The 11759-nt window shown below is 35.7% G+C and overlaps 1 protein-coding gene across 1 annotated transcript in view; it reads left to right on the forward strand.

Moving 5' to 3' along the window:
- Nucleotides 1–11413, forward strand: part of DPY19L2 (dpy-19 like 2) — a 94298-nt gene extending 82885 nt beyond the window's left edge. Inside the window, exons 19-22 of the mRNA XM_057732367.1 lie at nt 963–1137; nt 4169–4268; nt 5578–5703; nt 11263–11413. Coding sequence (XP_057588350.1) covers nt 963–1137; nt 4169–4268; nt 5578–5703; nt 11263–11413 — 552 coding nt within the window. The remainder of the gene's footprint in view (nt 1–962; nt 1138–4168; nt 4269–5577; nt 5704–11262) is intronic.
- Nucleotides 11414–11759: the final 346 nt, after the last annotated feature.

The following is an 11759-nucleotide window of genomic DNA, read 5'->3' on the forward strand; positions in this document are numbered from 1 at the left end:
GGTACTAGAGAAGATGCAGTGTAGTTGCTTTAGTATTGTCCTGTTGGGCTTGATAATTCATGGGAAAATTTGTCAAGTCTGGGGTTCTGTTACTGTATCTCATATGCAAAAGAGCTAGACAAAGTAGCTAGAATTTTGGGACCAAGTTATTCTAGAGAGACCTTATTTAGTTTTTGGGGTTTTTTTAGGAACTTTATTGAGATACAGTTGACATACAGTAAACTGTGTATATTTAAAGTGTACAATCTGGTGGTTTTTTTCTTATTAGTAATGTATATATGGCAATCCCAATCTCCCAGTTCATTCCCCCCCAAACCCCACCCCCCCCCACTTTCCCCATTTGGCGTCCATATGTTTGTTCTCTACATCTGTGTCTCTATTTCTGCCTTGCAAACTGGTTGATTTGTACCATTTTTCTATATTCTGCATATATGTGTTATATGATATTTGTTTTTCTCTTTCTGGCTCACTTCACTCTGTATGACAGTTTCTAGGTCCATCCGTGTCTTAGATAGACCTTATTTAGTTTTGATTATAAGTGTCTTGCCTTAGAATATCATAATGCTTATACTCCTGAGAAGAATAAACTTGTCAGTAGTGGTGGGGTTTCCCTAGTTATTCAAGATGTCCATAAAAGGCAGCCAGATGTTATAGGATTTAATTTCAGGTTGTTTCAGAATTGTGACTTGCTAATCTTAATTCCTGGTAGTAAATCAGTACTAGAAGGGTCAGGTATTCCTTCTTTAATTCTTTTAAGGGGAAAGAAAGTTCCGTTTTTAACTGGACTCTATAATTCCAAATATTTGCTGTTTTTCAACAATAGGTGATGGTTATTATATTCTGTATGTTATCAGTATCAAATGGTAATCCACCTTGGTTTAGGTAGAAAGGTGAGAATTTATTATTGACCCAGTAGCACTCTTCAGATAAGAATTATAAATAAATGGTTTCTTTCATTTCAGCTCTTTGGCTGGCTTTTTTGCAGAGTTCGTTTTGAGAATGTTATCTTTGGCATTCTCACAGTGATGTCAATACAAGGTTGTGCAAACCTCCATAATCAATGGAGCATAATAGGGGAATTTAATAATTTGCCCCAGGAAGAACTGATACAGTGGATCAAATACAATACCAGACCCGGTATGTAGCTGTTTGGTTATATGTATAGCTAGCACACATGCACATGCGTGCACATGCGTGTGCACACACACTATTATTATATGTTGTTATACATTTGTATATATTGTATAGTTATCATTTCATATACATGTGTATGTGTGTGTATATATATAAAATTTAAAATTACACCTGCCTTCACACCTTCACAAATTTTGAGCATGCTAATTGCAGTGTTCACCAAATCAGACGTTTTCAGAAGGCGATTTTTTGTCCTCTTTAAACCCCTCCTAGATACTTATCAAAAAGAATTTTGATTGACTTCAGGAGTTAATGATTGTTCACGAGTTATGTGCTGTAACTCTGAGATTTTTGTTGTATTTTAACCATAACAGTGACACCTCAAAGGAAAAAAAACCTTTAATGACAACTTGCATGTGACAGGCCACTGGAGACAATAGTCTTGACCATGGCGGGGTTAACAACACCGCTCTCATCAGTGCCTACTCTGCTCCATGTCTGTAAAACCAGTCTACATGGAGAAGAGTTAAAAATCTTGGATATTCTTTTTTCTTCATTAACTCATCTCAAAAAGATGAGTATACATTGCTACTTTTAAATGCTTTAAAATGTTCTTTTTAGCTTATCTTCTTTTCTTACTATCTTTATCCAAAATCACCTAAAGCAGGTTGATATTTATTTCACTTTTAAATACCTTTCCAGAGGAAAAACATATTCTACGTTATTTTCTATAAGTAATCTATAGTCTTGTCTAAGACAGTTTTTGATAGTAATTTTTCTAGCACAAGCTCTTCACTATGTTTTATTTAAACTTATCCTGTGATTCCTTGAGCCAATTTCCTCTTATCTCTTGTTTGGTAGTCATCATTTTACTAACTAGCTATCATTAAGATAAACTCTTATAAACTTCAACTCAGATATTTGGTCTGTGGCTTTCAAAGGGTATAGGTGACAGTGCCTCATCACTTAGAACTTCCAGGTTAGTTTAATCAGAATTTTTGAATTAATACTTTACTGACTTTCTCCCTAAAGTACAGTAGTACAAGGTAGCTACTCCCTTTACTCTCCCTTGTCCCTCTCCACTTACAGCTGTTTTTCCAAAGCTTTAAAAGGCACCTGCTCTTTTCATGTTTGCTTGTGTCTTTCTTTGTTCCAGTGTTTGTCTTGAGTTCTTGGCTGAAAGAGCCTATGTTTGGCAACTTATCCTTCTAAGATAACTCTCACAAACTCCTACCTCATGTTTGCCTCTTCTTTGATCTTACCAATCTTTCTCATCCCTGTATTATGAGTTCTGTCATGGTTGCCACATGTTTTATTAAATTATATAGTAAAGGTGGGACTAGAGCTTATGTTTGGGTCGACCACGTAAGATTATAGTTTGTACATGGCACAAAGGTGCTCAGGTGAGAGGACAAGTGGGAACTGAAATCCAGCCTATGGTCCACTCATCAAGTCACGTAATAGTGAGGCTCTGTCAAGTCAAAAGGGATACTTTTTTCTAATACATGCAGGAGGCTAAATGGAGATTTAAATGTATTATAGAAAAGATCCTATTGTTTCCCTATCATGCTCATGTTTATCCCCAACAGCAAAGAAGCAGCTGGGGAATATGTCTCCCCCTCCCTCTGTTTCATAGATGGTATCTTCTCAGTGGTTCCAGTTCTTGCTGGACAGGCTTACCTAGTTTCTTCTAGATGACTCTGGCCCTGAGCTTTGTATCCTTCTAGCCCAGAGTTTCTCAGCCTTGGCACTGTTGATATTCAGGGCTATCCTGTGCATCAGCAGAAGAGTTAGTTAGCAGCGTTCCTTCCTTCTACCCATCAGATGTCAGTAGCACCTCTCCTCCCACAGTGTGCTAACCAAAAATGTCTCCAGAAGTTGTCAGTGTCTCCAGGAAACAAAATCACTTCTGATTGAGAATGACTGCTCTAGCCTAAGAGTTTTTCATCATTAATTATTGAATCTTACAATAATAAATACACTTCTACTTCAATTTATTTGTGTATTTTTAAATTTAAGGCGTATAAAGAGATATTCATTCCAAGTTATACTTAGAATGCTTAATTATATTTAAAAGTAAACATTCAAATATTTACAGTATATCTGAATAATATGCCTTGTTCTTATTAGTGATTTTACTGTGCTGAATAAAAATGATAATAACCTTCCTAATAATGTAATCATTTATTATACAAAAGTGCCAGGAAATAAGCATTTGGTCTTTTTGTCTCCCAAAAGACTGAACTAAAACTGAAGCCAGACAGTAGATTTTTGATTTATCACTAACTATAACCAAAAGGCAATATATTTATACATGCTATAACTCCAAAAAGTACTACTAACAAGTAATGAAATGGTTAGATGCAATGTATACATTGATAAAATCAAACAAAAACTAAGAAAACATGGTTATGCATATTTAAAGATGATCTGAGGGAAGAAAACAGTGCTTTCATCTGGGAAGTTCTCAGGATTACAGTTCACAACCCACAAAAGTCACTTTAAAACATGTACCATAAGACTTGCCCTTTGTAACAGTCTCCTAGTCCTTGGAACTTTAAACTATTGGAACAAGATACGAAATTTTACAGTTCTTTCCAGTCCTGTTGTCTTTGGACTTCTGTCTCTTAGTATAGTGCTTGAACATGGCAGTATGCTTGTAGTAAAGTGGCTAGGAGGGTGGGCCCTAATACTTCCTAGCTGTGTAGTCTTCGGCAAGTCACTTAACTTTGCTGTGTTTCAGCTTCCTCATCTACAAAATAAGAATATATAGACCCCACCTCAAAGCTGTGTATATTAAATTGTGTAATCCTAGTAAAAGTATTTAGCAGTTCCTGGCACCAAGATAACATTTAACGAAAGTTGGCTGTTATTATATAGCCAACTTACATATATATATATTAAGTGAAGAAAAAGAATGCTTCCAATGATTATTATTTAAATTTACACCATCTTTCTTAATTTGGGTTCAAATATTACAGGTAACTTTTGGTTTTCTGTAAAACATGCTGTTAAGTAATATCTTGTTTTCCAGATGCTGTTTTTGCAGGTGCCATGCCTACAATGGCAAGTGTCAAGCTTTCTACTCTTCACCCCATTGTGAATCACCCACACTATGAGGATGCAGACTTGAGGTAGGAAACTGATAGAATACTTCAACCAGACATGATAATGACTTCTACTGACTCAGAGGAATAGGAAACATTTTCATACATGTACACACACTCTCACCCTCATGTTCCTACTAGAAGTTAAAGAATAATAACCATTCAAAAGTTACAGTATGTACCGTTAACTTAAAGTAACCTTAATAAACCTCCAAAAACTGAAAAAAGCAACACCCAGTTTTGCTCAGAGTGAAAAATATGTCACATTTATGACTAGCCTCTGTGTGTTCATGTGGGGGGGTGTGTTCCAGTGAAACTCCTAGGTAGTTTCGTTGAGGGGGACGGATAGAGCGGGGGTAGATTTGGTTCATGGCCATAGTTTGCCAACCCATGTTCTAGATTCCATAGCCCCTCTGCCTGGTTTAAGAAACCATTCTTGATCTTACTGGTGGCCAGTGATTAGCCTTTTTCTAATAGATAGAAAAAGTACATGAAATTTGCTGTATTAAATGCTTTTATGAAAATTTGGGGCATTGATTATGGGAACTCTAGTTTCCACTGATGTCAAAGTTTTGTTTTCCTTAAATGACTGACTTTTAAAAATTATTTTAATCATTCTAGTAATTGGGTAATCATTTCCTTTCAATGTGTTTTTGGCTTATTGTTAGAGGTACTATTTTAAATTATTGAAAGTTTTATGTTTGGTTGTGGCAGTTGGGCATTCTGTATGCTTGAAATCCTAAGAAAAGTCTAATGCATAATTGATCATTTGTTCAGGATTTTATAAAAATTCCCATTTAGGGCTAAACCCTCTGTTGTAAGATATTTTGGTTAGCATCCCTGTCTCTCAAGCTTCTGTTAAGGTGCTTTCTCTACATGACTGCTACCCTAGAGGCCCACTGTCCAGTTGTTCTGTTGGCTACATTCATCCTCTACTCATATGCTTTTCAGAGCTTCTATAAATGAAATTATTGACTGAAATCTATATTTTCACTGTATTTAGCCTCTCTCTGAATGTGTTCCAGATTAATTATTTTATGAATTATGCAAAGCAAATTTTATATTCTGAACTATTTTCTGCTACCTATCTCTAGACTCTAAACTGGTTTATATACTAATAAGCAGTACTTGCAAAATTCAAATTGCTGTGAGTTTTAGCACATGCAAAATATAAGTAGAAATGTGGAAATTGCTATCTCAAAAATAATTAATGAGATTTGGGGTCATATATAATCAATGTTCCATCCAGTAAGCATTGAGGTTTTAATTTGGTAGCAGAATTTCTTTAGTCAGTTCTATTATCATTTATTTTTTTTAAACTTGTTTGAATTTAAAGAGCTCGGACAAAAATAGCTTATTCTGCATATAGTCGAAAATCTGCAAAAGAAGTGAGAGATAAGTTGGTGGCGTTACATGTGAATTACTACGTTTTAGAAGAGGCGTGGTGTGTTGTAAGAACTAAGTGAGTATGAGCCCTATGCTATATGATATGGTATATTTTAAAACAACAAATGTTTTACTTTATTACAGCAGTCCTGATTCTTTAAAAATTTTTATCTAAAATTAATTCCATTAAATTGTTGCCCTCGTATTTTGTTTAAAATTATTTTTGTAGGAAAGTAAAATTATACTATTATTTAAGCATAATGTAATTTCAAAAAAGTATAGTGTATTTTGCTATCCTATTTTTTTCATTTTAATTTAACATCTTAAATGTAGCTTTTTTCTATAGTCTTCAAGTTTTTATGATAACTTGTATTAGATGTCTGAAATACAGATTTGAATTTATAGCAAAATGAGATATTAACATTCTGCTACTACAGCTGATTTACATTGAATTTATAAGACTCATAAAAGAAGTTCCACATAACTCAGAAGGACATAATAAGAAAATGTTTCTAATTAAAATTTTTTAGTTTCTAAATTTTGAATCTCTAAAATTACATAGAACTCTAAAATGTGTAATGGATATCTTGAGACCTTTGTTTAGTCTCCTTGACTTAAGAAGTCCTTAGTTGTATTAATGTTAACATTAATAATTTTTATTTCTCCTATGAATAATTAAGAATTGACTGTAACAGATTTTTGAAGAGCTAAGTTCAGAAATTTTAGTAGCTAACTTTTGTATCTGATTTTAAGATCTAATATGTATAGGAAAAAACAACATCTTGCAAAAGAAGAAACAAATATCATAATGTATTTGCTTATCATATTAATTCAGTTTAAAACTTAGGACAAAGCATACTTCAAAACAAGGCATATTATCACAAATAAAGGTGGACATTTTATGGTGACAAAGGATTTAATTCATCAAAAATATCTAACAATTTTAAATGTGCATACCTCTAAACAGAGCTTCAAAGCACACAAAATAAAAATGTGTAGAACTAAAAGAAAAAATAAGCAAGATTTTAATCATAGTTGGAAATGTTCATATTTTTTTTTCTACCAGGAAAAGTAGGTAAAAAGTCCATAAGGATATAAAAGAGATGAACGACAAATGGTATCAAATAACCTGACCTAATTGTCATTTATCAGACACTACAGAAAGCAGCTGCAGAGTACACATTCTTTTAAAGGGCATATGGAATGTTCACCAGGAGAGAACATGTGCTGGGCTATAAAAATGGTCTCAGTATCTTTAAAAAGTTTTAAATCATACAGAACTAAAATAGAAAGCAATAATAAATAGATACCTAGTAAATCCATGCATATTTAGAAATTAGGCAGTAACCTTATGGGTAATTTATGGGTCAGAGAAGAAACCACAAAGAAAATATTAAAACACTGTTTTTTACTTGAATCAAAAAGGGGTCTTTTAACAATATTGCTGATATAACTGAATATAATGTATAGAAAACAATTAAACCATGACCGACACCATACACAAAAATTAACTGTACGTGGATTATAGAACTAAATGTAAGAGCTAAAATTGTAAAGATTTCTTAGAACACAGAGATTGTATATATCAAAATTGAAATATTTTTCTCAAAAAGATATTAAGAAAATGTTAAGTCCATGGCTTCAGGGACTGGAAGAAAATATTTGAAAGCATATATCTGATAAAGGACTTATAGTTCATATAAAGAAATTCTACATATTAATAATAAAATGACAATACAATCAAAAATGGGCAAAAGACTCAGAAAGACAATGCACAAAAGAAAATGTGTGACTGACCAATAACTACATGAAAAGGTGCTCAATATCGTTAATGTTCAGGGACCTACAAATTAAAACCACAATGGCTATCAATACACATATTCTTAAACATATTAGATTTTTAAAACTAAAATACCAAACATTGGAAAGGATACAGAATAATTGTAAATTTTTTATATTGCTAATGGGAGTGAAAATGATACAACCACTTTGGAGAACTATTTGGAAGCATCTTAAAAAAATGTAAGCATGCATCTTACCCTATTACTCAGCAGTTCCTTTCCTAAGAATTTAAATTAAAACATCTCTCCAGAAAGGGTGCCATAGGAATTTTATTCATGATAGCTCAAAACCTGTATGTAACTTGTTGCTTTTGCCTTGCTGCTTTTAAAAATCTCTCTTTATGTTTAATTTTTGCCATTTTAATTACATTGTGTCTTGGTGTGGACCTCTTTGGGTTGATCCTGTTTGGGACTTTCTGTGCCTCCTGCACCTGGATGTCTGTTTCCTTTCACAGGTTAGGGAAATTTTCAGTTACTGTGCCTCACATATTTTCTCTGACCCTTTTTCTCTCTCTCCTCCTTCTGGGACTCCTAAAATGAGAATGTTAGTATGCTTGATGTTGTCTCAGAGGTCTCTTAAACTATCCTCATTAATTTTTTTTTTCTTTTTTCTCTTCAGCATCAGTGATGTCCACAACTCTGTCTTCCAGTTTGTTGATCCATTCCTCTGTATCATCTAATCTATTGTTGATTCCTCCATTCCTCTGTATCATCTAATCTATTGTTGATTCCTCCATTCCTCTGTATCATCTAATCTATTGTTGATTCCTTCTAGTGTATTTTTTTATTTCAGTGATTGTATTATTCAGCTGTTTGGTTCTTCTTTATGTTTTCTATCTTGTTGTTAAACTTCTCACTGTGTCCATTCATTCTTCTCCCAAGTTCTTTGAGCATCTTTATGATCATTACCTTGAACTTTTTCTTGGGTAGATTGCTTATCTCTACTGCACTTATTTCTTCTTCTGAGGTTTTTATCTTTTTCCTTTGATTGGAACATATTTCTCTGTCACCTCCTTTTGCCTAATTTGCTCTTATTTATGTATTTCGTAGTTTGGTCACATTTCCCAGTCTTGGAGAAGTGGCCATTTGTAGGAGACATCCTGTGGGTCCCAGAATTGCACTCCCCTCTGGTCACCAGAGCTATATGCTCTAGGGTTGCCCCCTGTGTCCGCTGCGTGGGCTCTTCTGTTGTGGCAGGCTGAGAACTGTGGATGGTCTGGTAGATGTGATTGGCTCCCAGTCCTGTCGGTTGCCAGGCCCTGCCTTGTGCAGAGGCTTCTGCCCAGTGGTGGGTGGGGCCAGATCATGAGGCACTTGGCTGCAGGGCCCAGGGTATGGCAAAGCTGATGTTGGCCTGCTGGTGGGTGGGGCCAGGGACCAGGGGTTCTGGGAGAGGTGGCAGACCCAGGTGGGCTAGATCCTGACACAGTCCTGGGGCTCGTGTCCACACACTGGTGGGCAGAGCCAGGGCAGCTGGGGAGTCAGGGGGTCCCGAGGCACCTGGCCTGCTGGTAGGAGGGGCTGTGTCAGGCTATCTACTTGATCTGAGGCGTCTCAGTACTGGTACCCACAGGCTGGTGGGTCAGGCAGGTCCCAGTGTTAATAAGCTAGAGGAAGAATTCCACAGTGGTGCTTATCAGCACCAATGTCCACGTGGTAGAACAAGCTGCCCAAAATAGCAGTTACCAGCATCTGTGTCCCCAGGGTGAACTCCAGTTGCCACCTACCTCTCTGGGTGACCCTCCAAGGTCAGCAGGCAGGTCTGGCCCAGGCTTCTTTCAGATTACTGCTTCTGCCCTGGGTCCTGTAGTGTGTGAAATTTTGTGTGCACCCTTTAAGAGTGGATTCTCTTTCCCAAAAGTAAATCCTGCTTGCCTTCGAAGCCAAATGTCCTGGGGGCTCATCTTCCTGATACAGGACCCCCAGGCTGGGAAGCCTAAAGTTGGGAGAACCTCAGCAATTATAATTATCCTCTCATCTATGGGTCACCCACCCGGGTATATTAGCCTTGACTACACCATATCTCTGCCCCTCTTACCTGTCTTGTTGTGGTTCTTTCTTTATCTCTTTAGATGTATGAGATCTTTTCTGCCAGGTTTTGGTCTTTCTCATCAATAGTTGCTCCATAAATAGTTGTAATTTTGGTGTGCCCAGGTAATTTTTTAAAAATTTATTTATTTTTATTTATTGACTGCTTTTGGTCTTCGTTACTGCATGTGGGCTTTCTCTAGTTGCAGAGAGCAGAGGCTACTCTTCGTTGTGAAGCACAGGCTTCTCATTGCGGTGGCTTCTCTTGTTGCCGAGCACAGGCTCTAGGCATGTGGGCTTCAGAAGTTGCAGAGCATGAGCTCATTAGTTGTGGCTTGAGGGCTCTAGAGCATGGAGTCAGTAATTGTGGCTCGTGGGATTAGTTGCTCCAGGGCATGTGGGATCTTCCCAGACCAGAGCTTGAACCGGTGTTCCCTGCATTGGCAGGAGGATTCTTAACCACTGTGCTACCAGGGAAGCCCTGCCCATATAATTTTAATGTAAATTGTGATACATTGAAGATGCCTGTTGTAATCCCTAGAGCAAACCATTTGAAAAGTGTAAAAACAAACAAAAACAAATTAAAAAAACTAATAACCCAATAGATGAATGGTATAATAAAAACTTTTTGCTTGACATAAAAGAAATCAAGAAAGAAACAGATGATCAAAAGAAGATATGAAACAAATAGAAGGAAAAAAGAAAAATGGCAACCCTAAATCAAACCATATAAGTGCTTGCAAATGTGAGTGGAGACCGAACACTCCAGTCAAATGTCAGAGGTTGACAGACTGAATACAAAAGCAAAACCCAACTATGTCCTTCCTGTAAGAAATGCATTTTATATATGAAGGAAAGGTCGCAGGAAAAAGGGTAGAAATGTTACCACGTGAGTAACCATATGTTTAATGTGATATGTATTATCTAGCATATTCTAAAAAGGCAAAACTGTAGTGCAGAAGGGAGATCAGTGCTTGCCTAGGTTTATGTTTGGGGGAGAGGATTGACTGTGAAAGGGTACGAGGGAGCTTGTATGGGTGGTGGAAATTTTCTCTTATGATGAGGGTGGTGCTCACACACCTGTACACATTTGCCCATACTTATCAAACCTTACACATAACATGGGTGAATTTTATTGTACATAAATTATACCTCAGTATAGCTGTTAAAAAGTTAGACACCAATTTTGCCTGACTTCTTCACTTTAATGACTTTCATGCAGGGTCTCTAGTGAGAAATATTATCTCATTCAATCCACTCAAAAGGGAAAGAGTTGAGGTGAATGAAGTTGGCAGAAGAGCTTCTCTTCCCTGCTTTGTACTATACATGTTTTCATGCTAATCCTAGTCAATTTAAGCTCAAAAATATGAAATATGAAATTCCTCAGGAGTTAGATTAACTTTCCTTTAATTTGTCTCATTCTACTGTAAATGGGCCTTATGTTTGGATGGCAATACCACTTAGAAAATATATTCATTTATATTTTACTTTGAAAGTGAATTTTTAAATATATATTTCTGAATATACATTGAGCCCTTATTATTTGATTCAATAATATATTGCTTATTTGGTTAAGTGGAACATGAAAATGCAGCATACTTTCATTTTATTATCTCTAAATTTTAAACTTTTGTTTTTTGAAATGATGCTTTAAAATCTTTAATTTATTAAATAAATGAGTCTAAAAATCTAGGAGATTTTTATAATTATATTTCTTCTAGATATGAATGCATTTTTAATACAGATATACGTGCCTATTTTTTCAGACCTGGCTGCAGTATGCTTGAAATTTGGGATGTGGAAGACCCTTCCAACTCAGCCAACCCTCCCTTATGTAGCGTCTTGCTCAAGGACGCGAGGCCGCACTTCACCACAGTATTTCAAAACAGTATGTACAGAGTGTTAAAGGTTAACTGAGAATGATACTACCTTTAGACTGTGGTGCAACGAGGTGCATAAAAAACAATCACTTTAGTTTATTTACATTAATAAAAATCACAAGCTTTAATAAGGGACCCTTAAAAAGAAGATAATAAAAATGATTTAAAGTTTTTCTAATTGCTAAAAGGCAGATTATTTCATTGTTTTCCATTGAATGTCAGCCTTATTAAGCTCTTCATATAAATGAGTAAATCGTTTCATACAACATAAACAAATGTTCATCTTAAAGTTTTAAAGAAGAAAAATATATGTAAAAGAACAGTGAAATTTAATAAATCAAGGATATGTAAGTCCTTTTGTATCTAACTAGGTGAATTGCTTC

Source organism: Hippopotamus amphibius, chromosome 4, assembly GCF_030028045.1.
Source record: "Hippopotamus amphibius kiboko isolate mHipAmp2 chromosome 4, mHipAmp2.hap2, whole genome shotgun sequence".
NCBI lineage: Eukaryota > Metazoa > Chordata > Mammalia > Artiodactyla > Hippopotamidae > Hippopotamus > Hippopotamus amphibius.